Below are 20,713 nucleotides of genomic sequence, written 5' to 3'. Positions count from 1 at the left end.
TTTCCTTTGTGTTTTACATGATGATCCAGTACGTGTGGGTTATTTTCTAAGTGACGAGCCTGAATCTGATCTCACTGACTTAAGTTAAAACATCACCAATTTCAAATGGTCAAACTAGAACATGAATTCTTATTTTAAGCCTGTCTATTCTTTATCACTCATAAAAGAAGCAAGAAATATTTCTAGCTATTTACTGCCAAAAAGAACAGAAGCCCTTTAGATCTACAGTCTGAGTATGCTCACCATCTTACATACACCTTGTGGCTTCAGCCTTAACTCTAATGTAAAATGAAAAGCTCAAAGAAGAGTAATTAAGTGTTGAGACTGAATTCTAGGCAGAGAATTGAGAAAAAATGAATTGGTACACAATTTGGTCTGCTTTTACGTGACAAACGTCTCATACAAATAGGTCTACATTAAGCATAATCTTATCTCATACTTGATCAACTAAGCAAACTAAAGAACATCCTCAGTTTCCACTGCAAACCAAAGTTCAGAATATCACAGAGGTCAAAGCAACACCTGAAGGAAATGAGTTACAGGTTTAATCGAATGAGTATCAGTCAATGGGTAGGCCGTTGTTATATCACCACAAACCTTGCCTTTATATCTAGATTAAAAATGCTGTGTTAATTGCAATAAAACAATCTACTGAGAAAATTGTTTAGTCACTAAGTGTTACGAGTTCAAAAAAAAGAAGTTACAAACCAGGCTGTAGCTCACCGGACAGTAGATTTAGAGAGTCCCCTGCACCTGACTGTACATAGGAATAGAAACACTAGTTTCTTCAGGGAGCAGGTGAATGTTAGGCTTAGGAGTCACATTCCAAAATGAAGGAAAAGCTTAAATGGTAGTTTATATAGTGGATCTTGCAGAAAAACTTTTTTTTGCATCATTACAGGGAATAACATAGTCATGGAGTTGTCTGCAAAGAATGATGTTCCACTAGAACTCTCTGATACAAAAGGATTAATGGAAATAATCATCTCGCTTCATAAACACCCATGCAATAGGTGGATTCCATATTCAAAATGAGAAAAAAAAAGTTAGAACAGAGCTTTTGCTAGTGGCATTTAACACAGCTCTTGCTGCTACTGGTGCGACTCAACAGTTTGCAAATCTTTTAATTTTTTTATCTATTTATCCATTCATTCAGCTCTTTTCAAGATATATGTACATACTAATACAATTCATTACCCCCTTATGTTTTATGATTCAAGCCTCTCCAGTTATTCAGATTCTTTACTTCACAATTTTACATGTTACGACAAATCCCTAACTCCCCTGGAAAGTCTGCTGATCTTCCAGTTCTAGCTGCACTCTTTGGACTTCTCTACCCTATCTGGGATTTTCTAGAAAGGGCATCTTCTTCTCCCCGCAACACGTTGCATTTTAATCTCTTCCACAGGTGGGAAAAGATGATGATGTTTTCCAGTCCAGCAGAGCCACTCCTGCAACTGGAACTGCATTTGAGAGATTCTTTTAATGCTCTTTATAAAATGACAAAGATTCACATGCTCAGCAGTGAAACTTTATAATCATCTGATCATTTAAATAGGTAAAATTTTTAAACACTACTATTTGCATTATATAATGTTACAGCATTTAGTAGAAAATGCCAATATATCACAAAATGTCTCATGTAATCCGTGCCTATGAAAGATGTGAACCATTATGAAGAACACACATAGAATGAACTTCTTTCATTGTACTTTGCTAACTGGAAATATGAGTCTACATACACCTGTGGAGACTCACTGAGTCATGGTGAAAACCAACTAAAGGTATTGTTTGGGATCCATCATTAGGGAGAGTTGTGGCAAACAACAGAATAATATTGGTGCAAAAAATAAGGCGGGGAAAAAAAGGATTAAAAAAAAAAAGAGAAAAGAAATGGCCAGTAAAAGGGAGCACAAGCAAGTACATAAAACTTCTACATTTTGAATAATCCTGCAGGTAACATATTGAAAAGAAACTTATGTTAGTGTGTTGCTATATCTGTATTTTGGTGTCACAAGGAAAGAAGGTAAGTTCTATTTTGGGTAGAAAGATACCCAGTAAGAGAGAAACCTGGCTACATTCATCGCACATGTAATTTCAGTTCTGTCCTAACAACTGTGGCTAAGTTTATCAGATAAGATTACCAGAAACAGGCATTGGAAAAGCAGAGTTATTGAAGATCAGTGGATTTTGCCATAGTCCAAAGGATGTGCGTAAGACACACGTACAGTATGTAAACTAGGGACAGGGATAATACAGCACAACTCTCCATTCTAAAGAAGAACACAGTAGCCAGTACTAAATAAATGTTTTGCATTCTTCACGTATCAATAAAAATTCTACCTCCCCCTTCCCATTCTGAGTTATGCATATAGTACGGTAGTTATGACAAAGCACAGTCATTATAAATGAAAAGCCATCCCATGTCATATACAGAACACTAGATATATTTTTGTGGGGTTTACCGGTTCTAGGAAGAATACCAAAAAAGAAATGCTACATTTTCTAACTATCCATCCTTTTAACTTCAAAACGATGAAGTGCTTTCGACTACTATCTAGGACTGATTTGCATTTTTCACGTGTAAGATACTCCAGAAAAGTCCAGCAAGAGCTGCCGTGTCATGCGTGGAGGGACTGTTAGATGTATCATGCAGAGAGAGAGCATTCCACACAAGGAAACAACCTTACCTAGCAAATTCTCCACCCTGGGCTTGTGCCTGGCCTGCAATTGCATCCATGATAGCATCTTGGGAATACATGCTGATTGGGGTGTTATACTGGGCGTGAATTATAGTAGCCTTGCCGCCTAGGCCTTTCACCTCAATGGGTTTGTGTGTAGACAGGGCAGAGTCCTTCAGGGCATTGGGGTTGAAACGCTCCGTGAACTCCTTGCTGGGTTACGCAAGAGTGAGGTTCAACAGGGAAGGGAGGGGAAGAAAGGAGAAAGGCGTGACCCTTGAGTGAGAGAGAAAGCACCAACAGAGGAGCGTGCATGTCAGTTCATGGCATCTCACCACAAAAGCTTCCTTCCTTCCGGCCAGAGGGTAAGAGGCAACGTAGGTAACAAGGAACACTTAAAAGCTGGCTGCGCTAATGGATGAAATTTTTGTGTTGGCTGGCAGAGGTATATAGAGAAAAAAATGTGAAACGGTTGTCGTTGTATAAAAAAATCATGAAAAATCCCTAAGCATTGATGTGATACTTACATATATTAAAATTCTCTTCTTACATGCATATATACATATAAGTGTATACAAACATATACACACACACGTCTATATGCATGCCCATGGAAGTACATACATACTGCAGAGAATTCCCGGGTTATTCACTGCGTCCATTCATTCTTTCCGAAAGGTCTTGCAAAGTGCTAGAAAGTGCAACTGGGTGAAAGATGCCCGGTCCTCTATTAATTAGAAGGTTCCAGTACTTTCTGTCTGGATTATTAATTATAGTGAAATTTAGTACTTGCGCCTTTAATCCTCACAAAGACTAAAATAATCTTCCCAAAATCTCTGTACAGCCAGCCGTAAGTGTTGCTATAGCATGAGAAATGCTCCTTCTCAGATCAAAATATCCTACATTGCAATCAACGGGACAACTGCAGTTGGAAGACTAGCTGCCGTATTTTCCAGTGGCTCCATTTATGAGGAAGGCTTTTTATTTGAGAAACTGAGCCATGAGCAAGTCAGCTGAAGCTCCTGTTGCAACAGAACAAGTCAGTTTAATGTCAGACTGCTGCTAAAGAGCACCTGGCTTCCTTGTAGCGCCCAGCTGTACATTGTTCTGGTCCTGGAGTTAGGGCTGAGTATTGCCTGGAGTTTAATGAGCAAGGTAAAACCTCAGCTGTCAGTCACTGAGGTAGCTGCTCTTCTCTAACCTATGGGAGATCAGGTGGATCTCTAGTCTGCTGTTCCTGTCCTGCCAGCAGCAGGAGGATGCCAGCAGTACAGATTCTGTACACTCACTCAACTGGGCAAAACTGAGAATTCTGTCCTCTGGGAAATAAAGGGTATTTCACAAAGGTTTCATTTTGAACTGAGCCCCGAAGCGGGAAATGCATGTATCTCCCCCCCCCAAAAAAAACCTCTGAAAAATGTAATCCCATTTGATTGGAACAATTTTCCTTTTCAGTTTAAAGCCATTATATTGTCTTTCACTGATTTTTTTCATGTGACTGAACAACGGCTTCTCTGGTTGGCAAGGGACCAATAGTGTGCCTGTCTGCTGTGGGTCGGCCACAGAGGATGTTTGAGTGTTAAATTTGAACTCTCAGCCCAGCATGGAGGAAGAAGGAAAACCAAGTAAAGCTGGCAGTCATCTGACTTGATCTTCCAGAGATTATCAAAGGTGATGTGCCACCTCTGAACCCAGACAGGGGATTCCACTATGTTTTCAGCCTTTTGTTTGGTGGGATGCCCTGACTGAAAATGGACAGTAAGAGACAGTCACACATCATTCAAAACATTTGATAGAACATTAACAGCCACGTGCTCAAGGAACAGAGACATAAATATGCACATGCTTTAGTTACACACACCAACATTTTAAGGGAGGGAACCGGGAAGATGCATTATGCATTCAAAAAGTGAAAATCATCTTTTTACAAAGACATTTTCAAATTTAAAATATCTCTCCATTAACTATTCATCGACTACGATAATATTATTATTATTACACTGACATCATCTGCTGAAGGGTGATGTGCAGAGACGTGCAGGTTGTTACACTCTCAACTTTCCAGCATGCACATGCCTTAATTTAACAATGGTATCTCTTTTCTTTGTAATATCCAAAATGATCACAAGATAATTATGAACACACAGGTCCTCGAGATCTTGAATTTAGTGTCCTCTTTCCCCCACACTGTTAGAAGTATTGAAGAGATTTTAAACCCAAAATCTCAGAAGATTGTGTGAATGAAAAGACAGAGGTTAAATATACCAATTTTAAAAAACGAAGTTCAAAGCAATTGGTTTCCACAATCAATTACACAAATAAAAGCTAGTAATCTTAGAACAGCCTAATCTTCCCTAATGGTAGCAGCAGTAGTGATTTAGGCCTTCACTTGGGGTATTTAAACAGTTTCAATGATGTCACATTACACATACCAAGGCAAAACTTTTACTACGTTAACAAGATTCCCGTAACAATAAGAGAAAAGGGTACAAATTTTCAACTGCAGAGTTTTCTTTTTAACTCTGGAAGTAAACAGAAGACACTAGTGCTTGTAAGGGGTGCTGTGCTCTAGGACAAAGTGGCAGAGGTAAGACCCTAGAGACAGCTGGAGCACCTCTGCAAAATGAATGGGATAGTTCTACTAAGCTTGAAAAGGATCAGGAAGAATAAATCCCAAAGCAAGATGAACAACACCCGCATAATGTGACTTCTGCTTTCTGTCCTGGTTAAACCACGACACTTTCTAAGACAATCATAACAGAATAATTATCAATGTAAATTTGCTCAAGTTTCATCACTCTAAAGGATTTACATCATTTGCATGACATAACACCCACACCTCATTGAAATCAACAGAGAATGCCAGATCAGTGTAAATTATATGCATTAAATATGATTTCAACTTTATGTATTCTACTACTTCTAACCTTCTCTTGTCAGTTAAAATTTGACATTTAACTAATATAATTATTTATCTTATGCCGAATTGGTAACAAGCAATTTCTGGACAACACTCAGTTCGGAGACAGAAAGTGGGAATTCAGATACAATCTTCTGTCCTTAAAAAACTAACGATTAGAGGTGAGGACTCCGTGAACTTTCCTAAGTAGAGCAGATCAATCACATTTTTAAATCAATCATTGCTTCTTGTTTGGGCAATATGTTTACTATGGTAAAGTACTTTTTAGATCTTTTCCATGTCAGTATCTCATACCAACCTAAATTTGAATTTTAGTGTAATGGGACTTTGGAAATTAATTTAATGTTGAGGCTAAAAATACACCAGTAATAATAGACCAAAAAAGGCTCAGAAAAGGCTCCCCAAATCCTGAAGGCATGAAGACTAAAAGAGTTAGGAGGAATTAAACCCAGACTGTAGAGACAAAAACATCTGAAAGCATTCACAAGGACCGAACAAGCTCAGATGCTAACTCCATTTGCAGCATTAGAACATCATCAAGAAATGCCGAACACACAGTATGCTTGGAAGGGAGCGCCGCTGGACACCAGTGGCAGCTGATGATGCTTGCCATACCAGTAAGATTTTTTTTAAAAGTACTTCCACTTGCAAGTAGACACAGCAGGAACACAAGGGATCATGCTACCCCAGAAAACAAATCTTCACACATACAGCATAACACAAATACTTGGCACTGTACAGAAGTGATACTAACTTGGCAGCGGTGTTGGTTATGACCTAAAAGAAGAGAAAGAGAACAAACAACATCAAAACCAACCACACAGAAAAAGTCAATAGTTTTTAGAGTGCAAAGGGCAAAAGGTATTTACAAAAGCTTACTAAAGCTTTTTTCAGACCATCCACAAATAAGAACAAAAAGTAAATGTATGCCTGAAAACCCCAACATGATTAAGAAAGGAAAAAAACCGTAGGGATTATAGTTGATCCACTAGGACTTGGTAGGGTACCATGGCATTTTGGCTGACCCTTGAACATTATTTTATTGCTGTGCATCCCTAAAAGTACCATTACCAAAGTGTAGAGGAAGAGCGGGGGGGGAAGGAAGAAAGAAGCGTTTGCAAAGTATATTCTCATCTGAAAATAGCAGATGAGTGGTAGGGATTATATTCTTCCCTCACATACTAAATATTCAGGGATGAAGTCTGTTCTCCTCAGGCTGCCCTCAGAGTTGGCATTGCAAGACTGATGTTTTGGTCTTTTACATGCTGGAGAATATCCAAAGAATATATTGGTAGATGTTTTAAATCTAAAACTGAGGAAAATGCCTTTGTATTTAACAAACAATTGGCCTAAATCTGACTATACCTACATTATGCCAACAGTGGTGTAAGACAATTCATTTCAGAATGGTCATTCCTAACTTATTCCACGTGAAATGAAGGAAGTCCATGCATTATGTGGGTTTTTTTAATATCCGTATCAGGATATTTTATTCCATCTGGTATGTACACAGTATGAAAAAACATATGTTCATGCTACACCCTGCTTCACCGCATAAAGGAGAAGTGATGGTGGCTTGCACAGTAATTCCAAAGAAACACAATACAGGACAAAGCTGGGAGCAATGAACAGATAGTGAGCTCAGACTGTACTATTATATTATTTGCTAATAACTCTTTCTGTAGTTGCATGAATAGCATTAATGGGCTATGACTTTTTTTTAAACTTATTCTTTTCAAAGCTTAGAATATCCATATTTTGCTCTTATATTCCTGAGTGAAGAGTAATTAATCATATTTTGCACAAAATAAAGAGGAAGAGAGTCCAGGATCGGTTAATAAACGTTTCTTCTTATTTAGCTGCACAGAATGCTGTTGACAGAAGTGGGCAGTGAACCTTCCAACTTGCTATTGTAACATTTCTGGATCTGGGATTGATACAGAACACTGGACAGCAATGTTACACTGTTGGAGTGACATTCAAAGTGGATTTGTCTCCTTGTGCTTTTGCCTTGCCGAACCTTTGATATTATTGCTTCTTTTTACATACAGTCCTTTTGCATTGGCTCATGCAGCTGCCTTTTTCATGATCAAAACCACTAATGAGACGAAGCTGCAGTAAAGGCTCTGCACTTCTGCATTTCCATGGAAAAGCAATGACAGATCACCTGCACTTACTGTTCTTCAGACTCTCGGATTTGAGAATATTCTTTTAACTTTACAAACCCTACATTAAGCCAAACTTATCAGTCTGTTGCAGGAACCAGTAGAGATGTATGAGGAACAAACTGTAGCCTGTAAGCACATAAGTGATCCTATATCCATTTTAGGTGTGTGCAGGATAGCTGGGCACTCACTTACAATGAAACATAGTGGAATAGTATCATTTTTTGAAGTGGACTCTGATGCCTGCTTCAATCTTCTAATCCAGGCCTCTGCCTTACACATAAAATGATATTTTAAAGGCAGAACTACCACCCCTAAAATACACCTTAATTAGAGGAACCACGTGTTTGCACATAAAAATATGTTCAAAGATAAAAATCATTATGTGCACACACTAAGAACGACTCAACAGCCGCGTGTCTCAGTAAAGATTTTTTAGATGTGAAGAGGTTACTATAGCTTCCCTCAAAAAGAGTAAAGCTTTACTTCTCCTTAGGTTCAGTATGTAATGAGAAAATTCTCTCCAGTTCAGAGCCACACATTATTTTAGCTTGATTCTAAATACGGACATGTATGAAACACCCAACTTGCTGCTCACAGAGGTCACACAGTAAGAAGCTAGTAACCTAAGCCACCTGGCACGTACTTGTGGGACAGGTATTTACGGCCCTTGACCTACAATGTGAAAAGTAACTTACACTGGAATGAAAGAGAACCACGTTACAAGCTATGACTCACTCTTCGTATTTATTAATACTCCCCTTTCCAGAGCTTTCAGCACATCAAGTTCCACACTCTTAACAGGCCACCTCTATTTTTCGCCCTGGGCCAGGGTGATAAAGCTTTAATGTAAAAATGTAACAGAGAAACAGATGCTTTGTTATTCTTTGTAGATCAGGGAAATAATCTCAAAATTATTTTTTGCTTTCTGATAGAATTTTCCAAAGGGTTCAGCAATTCACACAATTAAGTTTAAACGATTTGGTGGAAAGGATACCAAATTGAAATATGAAATATACCTTAAGGTCAACACTCAAACCTGAATTTTCTTATAGCTTTTATGATACTGCTAAGAGCATGTTCATGAATGTATAATAAGTTCACAGTTTGGGAGCACCATAATTTCCCAATCTTTACGCAGCATCTCATGTTGTACTATATGATAAGAATGTCCACAACGAAGTCAAGAGCTGATTTTGCAGAGCTTGCAGTGCTTTCCTTGTGCACTCTTTCAGATATATCCACAATGAGACTGAGACTATCATGGATGATAGCAAGTCCTAAGGTAGTTAGAGATTCCATGTTATTCTCCACAGAGCAGTAGGAGAGATGCCTCTCACTTCATGGGTAACACTCAAGTGGAAGTGGGAATGACAGGATTATTGAACTCTGAATTTTCTCTGCATGTAAACAGATATACAATTCTCTAAATCTCAGAGGAATTACCTGAAAAGACACATGTACTTAGTAGCTCTGGGTTCTTTCATCCTTTCAGATTGTTCTTGGGCTGCAGGATAAAGGCTGAATTTTTTAAGCAGAACATTTAGATGATGTCTCATAAATGTTCTTATTTGTTCATCAGTGCTACAGATATTACAGGCAGATAGACAGCAATTCCCTAAAATTTTGTTCAAACTAAAAAAAAAACCACCTCAGATGGTTGTTCTAAGGTAGAACCTTGCTTTCTAATTCAGTGCACTGCCACTGGCGTGCACTAACATGGGTACATATAAAGGAGACATAAAACACGGAAAAGCACAGAGTGAAGACAGTGAAGTGTTTTCTGCACCCCAACAATCACTGTCATATTATGTAGTCCTATCACAATGCCCTCTGGAATCAGCAGACTGGTTCACATTGACTTTGGTGAGTGATGGATGCAGCTGTGTTGTAATTTTGATAATAAAAAATAGTCAAAATGCTGAGCCATCAAAAATACAGCCCCTTTACCCTCACCCTTGCAGATTTTAAGGAGGGTTGTGAAGACAATGAGAGAAAGACAGGGAGATATACTCCGAGGAAACTCTGCATATTGAAATAAGACAAGGATTAGTTTTCCTCAAGAAAACTGTTAGAGAGAAGCATTCTGAGGTTTATTTTGCTGATCTTGCTTACTAACTGAAATTATTTTCTTTTAAACAGTAATTGCCTTTCTTAATTATCCAGTATGAGAAGGGAGGATAGGATTTTTTCAGCTAAGTTAATTAGGATTGTTAATGCCAAGTGCTGAAGAGAGTTACAATGAATCATCTAAACTGCTTGAATCATCTAGAACATGTATGTATACTCTTTTATAACGATAAAATATCTTTACTTGCTACGACTTAAAACCCCTCGGTTTTACTCTTGCAAAGAGGTCCCGCAATGGGATATAAAATACTTGAAAAAATGCATTTGCTATCAGGCCTCGAGTGGATTGTCTGAATTTTCCGTTTTTCCTCATATAGCCAAGTCCCTAGTGTCGAAAGTATACTTTTACCTATATTCATAATAAGAAATTTATCTTCATTTTAAATAAACACAAATAAAAAAATTACAGATTTGTTTGCAAATTAATACATGAAGGCAGAAAAATTAGGAAAATCTCCTTCTCATTGCTTTTCCTCGTGCGTTGTAGTCCAAGCTCCTCACTTCACAAACCTACTTGTAAAACAGTCGATCTGCAATACAGTAACACCGAAAACCTTGACAACATGAGATCAAACGACCTGGGTAGTATTTAGAGATCATTCTTTGTTAAAAACAAGTTAAGAGCAAAGCTAACGCGAGACAGACCATGTTCAAACCAGAGGATTCAAAATATTGCAGTTTTGACTCATTTTGCATAGGAAAGCCAATACGTTAAGGCAGGAATTATAGCGGGACACTCCAGCAGACTAGCACGTCAGATTTGCTGGTCAAAGCAATTTCTCTTCAGGAAAGTGCCAAAGATTAGATCTGTTTTATAGCAGCTTCTATAATGGCCAACAGTGATACTTGGTTCTGTGAGACTACATGCGTTAGTTAAATCGCTAAATGCCAGAACCCTGAGATCATCACAGTTACTTCAGTCATAGTGTTCCTCTTCATGCTCTGGTGACTATTGCCAATCCATATTGCAATTCAGATACCAAAGACCAAGAGTTATTCTGTAATGGTACTGCATATATGTTTTGGGGGGTACTGGAAAATTTAATGATTGTTCCAGACCTTAATCATGATTACCAGACAAATGCACAATAGGGTAGGTATTATTACATTCATTTTTCAGCAAATTCATCACTTAATTGAAATATTAAATATTTTACCAGGTTACCTACCCTCTAGGAAGTCCACCTTCCGAAGCCCTTCGGTTGAGACTTAACTTATGCATCTCAGCCATTTCCCTTAGAGTCTCTGCTGAGTAAAGGCCAATAGGGTTGTTATACTGCCTTGCAGGGCTCAGCTGGTGGATGGGACTATTGCCATCAGTCAATACAGGGCTTAGTTTTGAACCTAGATTACTCTTTGCAGGTGAAATGTCAGGAGTCACAGACTGAGAGGACATGGAAGATCTAACTGTGGTAGTCTTTAAGTAGGCAGAGCTATTTGAAAAGCTGATCTCTTGCTTGTTGAGGTAGCCTGAAAACGTTCCATTGGTTGCTAACATACTACCCATAGGCCCAGTCGCCGTGTTAGTTAGAGGACTGAAGGTTGTTCTGTTGCCATTGATTTCCCAAGCAGGTTCCTGTAGTAGCAAACATGCAGGCCAAGAAAAGAAAAAAAGAAAAGAGCAATCATAGAACACATGCAAAAATAACATATCTGCATTTACTGCTTTCTAAACCTATTGATAAATTTGCAATAAATAGATTGGGGCCAAAGCATCCAACCTTTCAGGGAAGACTTTCAACAAAGAAACGCATTGTTTCAAAATAAGGGAAGCAAAACAGTCAGGCATTTTTTTACTGGCTTTTAGTTGAAATTAACAAATAAAGCCTAACATTAAAAAAGCATTTGCTACTAGTCAACCGCATAGCAATAATTTTATATAAAGCCAACACTGTCGATTAATTTCTAGGATAATTAAGAAATCTTAAAATAAAGTCTTGAGGTCAGAATAATTTGAGATAATATGCAAACAAAAAAGTCAATGCCATTGCCATTGTTATAAAAACATAATCATTCTAAACCACACCATTCTATTTTCTATGAGTACACTTCCAAGTTATTGAAGCCCACACATTGCATTGCTTTCATAGGCTCTGGTTCATGCTAATTAGGCCATGCAGCATGATTAGCAGATAGACCAACAGGACTCGAGAACAGGTACTGCTCAACAGATAGGATGCTTCTATTCTGATGATTTCTGCATAATTTCCACTTGAAGGAATGTGTGCCTGAGTACGTAGATGATGAGTGTATGATCCTACAGTCATGTCCCAGACAATATTCCTAACTAGGACAGCAGGATGTATTGTCTTAGTCAAAGTCACAGAAATCTCTCCTACAATAGCTATACCCTGCTGGTGCTCAAATTAGAAACTTTCATCTCGGAAAAACGCAGTACTATGCTTCAGTTTCATAAATGATTTGCTATTAATGCAGCTTAATGAAAGCAAAATAAAAGGTAATATAAAAAAAAGAAAAATACTGCTTTTTCAGCAACACGGTGCTGGAAATAAGTTGTCACATGAGTTCCAAGGAAGTTTCCTGTAAAGCTTCTGGGCTCATGTTGCCTACAACACCCTATCACTGCTTCAAGCTCATTCTGGTGCAACACCATCTAAATCCCTAGGACTGGAAGGTACTCAGCACTTTGTGGGAAGCACAGAGCACCCTTAGGGTTAAATTACCGCATTTCCTTCTAGCTACTGGCAGCGTGTAGTGACCACAGCTCTGCACTTTTTGGAAGTCTGCCTACCTGCAGCATGGACAATTCTACCAAAAAGGAATACGAACTTCACTTTCAGATGGGCATTTTATACCTTTACTCTCAGTTTTCTTATTCTTTAACTTCTAAAGGCTCAGTGACTGGAACATGAATAGCAAGATTCCAATACCGATTAACATCTCTTTAATGTTTGCCTCTTGTACGTAGCATCCTGAGTGCTGGAACTCATTAGCACATGCTTTAAAGTAACGAATGATATAGTTTCAAAAGCTGTTTTATTCATCACTTTTGTTTGTCTGTAAGTACGTGCTTTGGTTAAAAAAATCTATAGCTGAGGTACCCAACAAACTGTGTGAATGGTTGACAATTTACAGATTTCTCTAGAGCCATAGTATCAATTTGTAGTTTATCTCAGAAGCTCCTGGCTCCAGCCTAACCTGGGCTACATTGCTTTTGCTGCAGGAGAAGGATCACTTCAACCTCTCCCTCTGGACCTAGATACCCTGCCGCCAGAAGTGGTACCCAGATGCCGTGATGCTCACAGTTAAGAGCCCCCCCAGTAATGCTGGCAGCACACTGCAGTCCAGCTCTGGGGGACAGGGACAGGCAGGGGACTTTATCCTGAAGAAGGGATGGAGCCCACAGTCTGCCCTCGGTGAAAGCCAGAATAAGAGCAGATGGTGGCCTGCAGTGACATTTTGCCTCGTGTGGGCTGGCACCGCTTCAATCGCCATCTTTCACATCTTACATGCGTCTCCTCCAGAGCCTTGCGTGAAACATAGGCCTGAGAATCATTCGGCCTCTGATTTTCTACTTTTGCTAGTATTGGTTATTATTAATGTCATTTACTGATTTTGACAGGTTCACCAGAAAGAGAAATATTTTATGTTCCCCTCTTGGATTTTTCTATATTGCATACTTAAGTTTAGGGAGATTACATTTGAAAAATCAAGATAATATGGCCTGATTAATTAAAATTAATTGCAAAAAATCCCCTAAAGGTCTAAGGATATAATTAATCATAACATTAAATACATTTAAGATGTTTTGAATCAAAAATGTAAGGCAGATAAAATGAACTGAGAACATTTTCTTGGTAATAAACAGGAAGAGATTTTAGCTGGCACTAATAGCTGCCTGAGGCTATAGAAACAGATAATTCCAAAAGCATTTTTCAGACTATGCCTTTTTAAATAAATACATTTGAATTACATACTTCAGCCATTATACCCTGACATCGAAAACAGCAAACAACCAGCCTTTCAGTGGCCTACTGCAAGCTTCCAAGTACCATTAAACAAACAGAAAACAGAGATTCTCTCTAAAAATGTGTTGTAAAAGAGGCACAAACGCACAAGGCCGTGTTCATAAATTAAGTCACCACTTGTGCAAATGAGTTTTGCATGCTAGCAGAGAGGGACAAAACAAATATTTTTAAAAAAAATAAATAGAGGCAATAGTGAAGAAAAAGGATATGCTGGAGTTATATTTGTTTGTTACCCTGAAAACTCTGTGGCTTTTCTCCAAGCTAACTGCGGGTTTCCTTTCTTAACCCCATAATAAAAGGACATGCAAGGAGATCTAATTATAAAGTATCAGTTTCAACTGCTAATGAGAGAAATGCCAGATATTTCCTTAATTCTAATGCATTTTCAAAGTTTTGGTGTTACTGGACACTAACAGTAGGCAAAAGGAAAATCATAGGACCACCATAAAAAAAGATGGTTGACGATTTTGCTCACTTTTATGACATGAATGGAGTTTTGCTTTCACTCCTCAAACGATTTCTAGCTGGAATACCAGCATGCTGGTAACTCAACACTAGAATTCCTAGGAGCTCAGCAGTGCCAGGGTAGAATTCTCCATTTGACTTAATATTCATGGTAGTTTTAAGGTAGTAGTTTTTCCTGTGTTCAGGGGGGAAAGAGATGAAACAGGACGTGTCCTAGAGCAGCTGTATAACTTCTTCCAAAGAATTACTGCCCGATAATCAGTTTATTTAGCTCTTTCCTTTTGTGATTGACAAAGAATCTCTCATTCAGATTATTCCTGGTAGGATATTTTAGAATTTTTTTTTTTCTCCAGTTCAGTGGCAAAACCAGACAAATGCAGTATTTCTGAAACCATTTCTGAATGCGAAGGTCAAATTTCTAATACTGCGCAGCAGCACGGCCTTCAGCATTACCTCACATGAAATGCAGCCAACAGTAACAAACGTCCCCCTATTTCCCATCTCTCTCATCCCATTCTGTTTCAGTCTCTGTGGCTGGAAAAGCAAACAAACGTTTCAAACTATGTAAGTCTGATGCTACCCCTCAGTCGACCAGAAGAGGAGGCTCTGACACTGAGCAATGGGCTTCTTCCCTAGAGAAAGATGCTGTGATCCTGCAGCAATCCCTTACTACGAGGGGAAAACGGCGTTTTAATTTCCCAGTGTAATGTCTGTGAATTGAGCTTAAAACTGATAAATGTAGAGGAGTCTCAAACATTTGGGAACAGAGGGAAGCTATGAATCAGCTCAATTTCCATTCTGAAATATTATTATCCTTTTCTTTATAAATGTTCAATTTCTATGCAAGGCAAATGCTCCTTGTTATATATCAGAGAAGTGAGAAACAAATTTATATTGTAAGACACAATACCAGTTTTTCAGGTCCTCTTCTTTTGACAGACCACATTCTATTTGTCTATTGCTATGACCGTACAGTCTTTATTCACCTTTTGCACTTCTGGGAGAACAATTTTAACACTATACTAATGAATTTGACTTCCCAACATGCTTCCCAAGAAGCTGATGTTGCTTTAAACTTCTTCTAGAAAGAAGGAAATGGCACCGTGGCATTAAATGACTCTGATCAAAGACATCCAACAAATAGCTTTTGGCTCAGCCAGCTCTTCCATCCTATGCTTTACTTAAAAAGTCAATTGCCTATTCATCTATTTCCTCTTAGCCACATAGGTTCCCAAATTTGGCAAAAATCATAAGCATTATGAGATCTTCACTGGGACTCTGAAATAAGTGTGTTCAGTACTGTTTCATAAACAGGACAACACATAGCCGTATTATTAAAATGTAAAGAGGCTGTCTTGATACCTTTATGCAAGGGGACAAATGTTCAAGCTATGCTTAGCCTTAAAGCTTCAGCTTGAACATTTTGAACTGGATGGAGCTGAACCTTCACCAGTGTTGTGCCCCTCCTGAAAAGCTGCAGGAACTCACTGATGGATGATGGCTTAGTTTCAATTCTTGGACTCATGCTTACTCTTCTTGTTATTTGAATGCTTTCAGCATTAGTTATGCCCTTTCTTCCAGCTATGCCACACCTGTGCAAAAGACTTGACTAAACCTTTTGACTAAATAAAAAAGATTTGACTAAACTAAATGAAAATTGTTTCAAGTTGGAGATTAATGTCATATAAGGAAAGAGTGAAACCGCGAATCAGTCAAACTTTTATTTCCAATAATAGGCCTACAGCTCAGTTGACACCATACTTATGGTTGCAGAACCTGTATCATCCATAACATTGATAAGCTCCAGAAAGTAAGGTGAGAATATATGTTACTTGTGGAATGTAGAAAAATTTCTATCATGGTGAAGAACTCCAGGGTTTTTATACCTTCCTTGCATCTTTGTAAGATAATGCATGCTTATTTATCTAAAACACACAAAAAATTACCATAGCAGTCAAAGAAGAAATACATGCTTGAAAATTAGTGGAAGCTGCAATCAGACCAGCAATAATGTACAAGAGAATTTATGGTTTTTAAACTCGACACTGAACTTGCACATGCAGATTTTTCAGCTAACATTGACATGCCTTAACCTTGACTCAGAGAAAGGTGAGAAAAACTTCTCTCGATGTTTGAGGACAACACTGTCGTGACTGTCTTGTAATGTAGTTTTTGCTGTCTTTTGAAATGCAATCGAATTCATTTCATGTGAACCATCAGAGTCTAAACACTGTCAAGCAGTGATGTGGAGGTGACAGCTTCTGCCTACGTGTCACGGAATTCTTCATTTCTACAGTGATACTGTTACTAGAAATAGTAAAGGGACAAGCAAAGAAACCTTGATTTTGAAAGTATATTTACTGTAGCATACCTTATTGCAACATCCCCGTACCACTGTTTCTATCAGTGAAGACTTTTTATTCTGGATTTTGAGAGTTTTCCAATGGTTCAATGCCTCCATTCCCTTCCAAACCACCCTCAGAGAAGAATTTTTCTCAGGTAAAAATTACTGTTGTCTACTCGTGTATACTAGTGACACAAATGTCACTCCTCTTGACCTGCAAAGGGCCCCACACTCCAGCACTCTACTGCTACCTCTTCCCCCGAGCCAAAGACCCTACACCTAAGACGACCTTTCTGAATACTGCTAGATACCCTGTTTCCCACCATACCTTCTCCCAGATGCCACACCTTTCCTCCAGAAAGGTTCCAGTAAATGTCTTTTCCAGCTGCAAGTACTGCCTGTAACCCGTTCAGAATAGGCTGCCTCCAACAGCTCCTATAAACTTTTCCTAAGCACTGATGCACAGAACGCTCAAGTGTGAGACAACGTTGTCCTGAAAAAGGATTGAGTCCTTTGATCCTCATCTCTCTCTGAAGGGTTAAAATAGGAAATATAAAGTGACTTTATAGCTTTCATGCCAAAGGCACTTTTAGGACCTTTAAAAAAACTGTACAGTGTGTGGAGTTAAATTTTCTATAGGGTAGATAGTTAAGGGAGAAAAATGTTTTGTATGGTAAACAGCTTTGAATAACTATGGCAGTAATTTTAAAATTGACATTTGCCAGGGAAGAAACGCACCTAATACAGAGTCATGAATATCTGACGTATAAAAGTTTTTATGTGCCTGTGGTGGAAGTAGGCAAATTTGTCATACCTTCACAGGTGCTACTGAGGGTCCCAAAAGATAGTTCTCAGTCTTGTGTTGGTGAATAACTCTGAAGAGACATGTCTACTTGCTGCCTTGAAAACTAACAGCATTCTGTGTAGTTCTTGAGGGCAAATAAGTACTCTCTCCCCCTTCCTGTCCCTATTACTTTGCTGGTGCAGTTGAACACCAATCTAACTGAATGATCCATCGTTTTTGTTCTAGGAATTTCACAGTACTATTTGGTGCCTCCTCCAATAACTTTCTCCAAGATAACTTTTATAAAACCATGATACAAAAAGAAACAACTCTGAGCAAGATAAATTCTTAATTTCGTCTTCCCTTGCCAAAACGTTTACAAGATCCAGAGCAAAATAACATTATTTCTGTCTCAGCTAATAAATGGCCAGACAGGTTCGTTTCAAATTTGACAAAATAAAATTGAATCAAATTATTCTTCCCAAGTGCTTTCTCTTCTGTTAGTGTGAACATATTTGCAGTGGTTACAGTGATGATGTTACCTTCTGAGCTTTGAATTTGGAAAGCATGGTGTTTATAAAAATTACTTAAAATTGATCTGTGGAAGTCAGAACTGCCCAAACCAGTAGAACATCACCTAATTCCCCACACATTTTGATCTTCAGTGTTTCTTATTTATACTACATGCTAGAGATGAAATTGGCACTCACAGAAGGGATAAAGTTGAAGCAATGGAGATTTTACCTGCTCTCCATTTACCTAATTAAATGCATCAGCAATACAAATGTCCTACCCAGTTCTTGAGCCTAAGTATATATACCATCTTTCAGCTATCCTTGCTCCTCAGTGCCTCCAAAGATACAGGTGATGAGTTGCCAGGTACAGTCAATGGATGCTGTTTATTCTAATCTGAACGTTTATTTTATGGAAGATGACAAGCTTTGACAACAGAGACCAAGCCATCCATTTCCTCTGCCACTTGCTGTTATTCATTAAATTGACTTACCCTCTTTATTTTTATTCTCATGCCTTTTGAATAATGTGACAAGGATGCAATATGATGCAAGCTTTCAAATGCCCTAATGCCCTCTTTCCAAATCAGTGTCTTTTCAGTTGTAGTCAGGATTTGGATACACTGAGGCATAGCCTAATGGTTTTTCCCCAAGAATCTACAAAAGCAAATGTATATTTTGAGAAGCTTTGGTAGCCTCTTGCAGCCTAGATGAAAACAAACTGCTCAGAATGGGTTAGACCAGATCCCATCAGAGGATAGCTGGATGCTTTGGTTCTGCTAATCAGAAATTAGCAAAATACAGACCACTAATACATTGCATTGTGGCGGTTTTGCTGCCTGTGCATTCTTTCAATGTTTACTTATTTGGGGTGGGCAAAAGCTACTTCCTGTAGTAAGTATTTACCTTCACCACAGTAGATAAAAATGGTATTAACTTTGGCTGAGAAGAAACGTGTCACATACCTTCTGGTGGGGAATTACAGCCCTGGGGGAGTCAATTCTGGGTGCTGTGGTTGAAATTGGCACCGGACGTTTAGATCTGCAGACAAAAAAAAAAAAAAAAAAAAAAAAAAAAATTAGCAATGTGGACCCCTATTTTTCAGCTCTAATTTCATGAAAAAATGCTGCTTCATCAGGAGTGAAAGCTAAGCATAGCCTAGACTTTTTCTAGTGATCATCATGCTTTTTCTACATTCTCATTTATAAAGGTCTTCTTAAATGTGAGAAAAAGTTCTATATACTTTCTTTGAATGATGAAAAGCCACCAGTTACAGAAGCAGCCCTGACTTGGGAGATCATCCGTTTTCCAGTACCTTGTGACAAACTGCATTTTCATAGATGACAATCAGTTACAACTAGACAAATTCAGGTTTGGGCAGCACTCTGGAAAAAGGGACTTAGAAGTGTTTTAAAATGCAGAGACTAAACTTTAGTTTAGCATCTCAAGATCAACTCCTCAAAAGATTATTACTTAATAGCTTAAACTGTATAGCAACTGCCATAATTTAAACCTCTCTGCAGGAAGAAACATGGCCTTCATTTCAGACAATTTAGTTTCAAAAGGGGCAGGTCACTACTGGATTAACCACACTCCACTCCAAATGCCTACCTTTCACCTGTATTTAACAAATATACGTACATGATAATTTAAAAAACAAAACCAAACCCAACTAAAATGCTTTCAGAACACACAGTTTGCCCTTTCATTGGAACATAACAAAGCAAGCACTATGACAAATGCTAACTGAAGCACCCTAGAATGTTCAGGTAAGCGAAGATGTGTTTGCCGGAGGTGTTGCGAGAACCTGCATAGTGTTGAACATCCCCCTGAAATCTTTCCAGTACACATGGGATCACCAGAGAAAATGAAATGAAAAATGTAAAAATAGTAAAAAGAATCAGAATTATACAAGTAATATCCTATTGCCAACATATAGATCAGGATTATGCCTGGAATTTTCATCTTAAAAAGTGCATTTCAAAATTAGGACAAGTACAAAAATGAAATAAAAATACTTAAAAGCATACAAATCAAGTAGAAGTGACTGGGACATTCGGAATTGTTTGCTTTAGACAGGAGATGAATAAGGGAAGACATTACGGAGGCTTAAAAAATAATGAATGTTAGAAAAAGGGAAATAAAGCTATGTTCCTGGACATTAAGTGAAATTGAAAAGTCAACACGTATAAAATTGATAAAGGCAAACATTTTTTCCTAGAGTACTTGATTAACCTGAGGTCAAACTCATTGTTACACGACATCATTGAGACTATGAGAACAGCAGGATATCAGAAAGGATTAGATATTTATACGTACAACAAAAAAACCAACAGCTGCTTTAGATTGGGTAAAAGTAAGTAGCCATACAGATTTTCATTTATCATGGCACAACTTAAAAAACTGACAGTGGAAGACCTTCTGTGCTAGGTTCATTATTTCCTTACTGAGGGTTGTGTTGCACTTTCCTCTGAAATACTTACCAGTGGCATCTATCAGAGACAGAAAGCTGAGCTAGACAAAAACTGGCTCATCCATAGTGGCAATCCCTGCATTAATACCTAGCTTCACATTGAGCTCCGTATTTAGCTTTAGCTGCCACACATGAAGTATTTCCATAAGCAGGAGTAAACAAACAAACAACCTAGGAAAAAGGAGTAATCATTACAGAAACTGGAAGATTTCCATATAGAAGATATGAAAATTATGCTACTTCGAGAGCT

General features: G+C 38.2%; 1 protein-coding gene across 12 annotated transcripts in view; it reads right to left on the bottom strand.

Moving 5' to 3' along the window:
* Positions 1-20,713, bottom strand: part of LDB3 (LIM domain binding 3) — a 129,801-nt gene that overhangs the window by 55,433 nt on the left and 53,655 nt on the right. For 9 of the 12 annotated variants that reach the window (XM_049810101.1, XM_049810104.1, XM_049810105.1 and 6 more), the window contains exons 4-5: positions 18,956-19,031; positions 11,066-11,472 (exon numbers count right to left, since the gene is read on the bottom strand). In XM_049810101.1, the coding sequence (XP_049666058.1) occupies positions 11,066-11,472; positions 18,956-19,031 (483 nt within the window). Of the gene's footprint in view, positions 1-2,690; positions 2,895-6,355; positions 6,379-11,065; positions 11,473-18,955; positions 19,032-20,713 lie in introns of all 12 variants that reach the window. The other 3 variants (XM_049810107.1, XM_049810108.1, XM_049810113.1) reach the window with 1 other exon arrangement.

This window comes from Accipiter gentilis, chromosome 9 (genome assembly GCF_929443795.1).
Source record: "Accipiter gentilis chromosome 9, bAccGen1.1, whole genome shotgun sequence".
Taxonomy (NCBI): Eukaryota; Metazoa; Chordata; class Aves; order Accipitriformes; family Accipitridae; genus Astur; species Astur gentilis.
The sequence above is the reverse complement of the archived record's forward strand: the minus strand, read 5'-3'. Positions and strand labels throughout refer to the sequence as shown.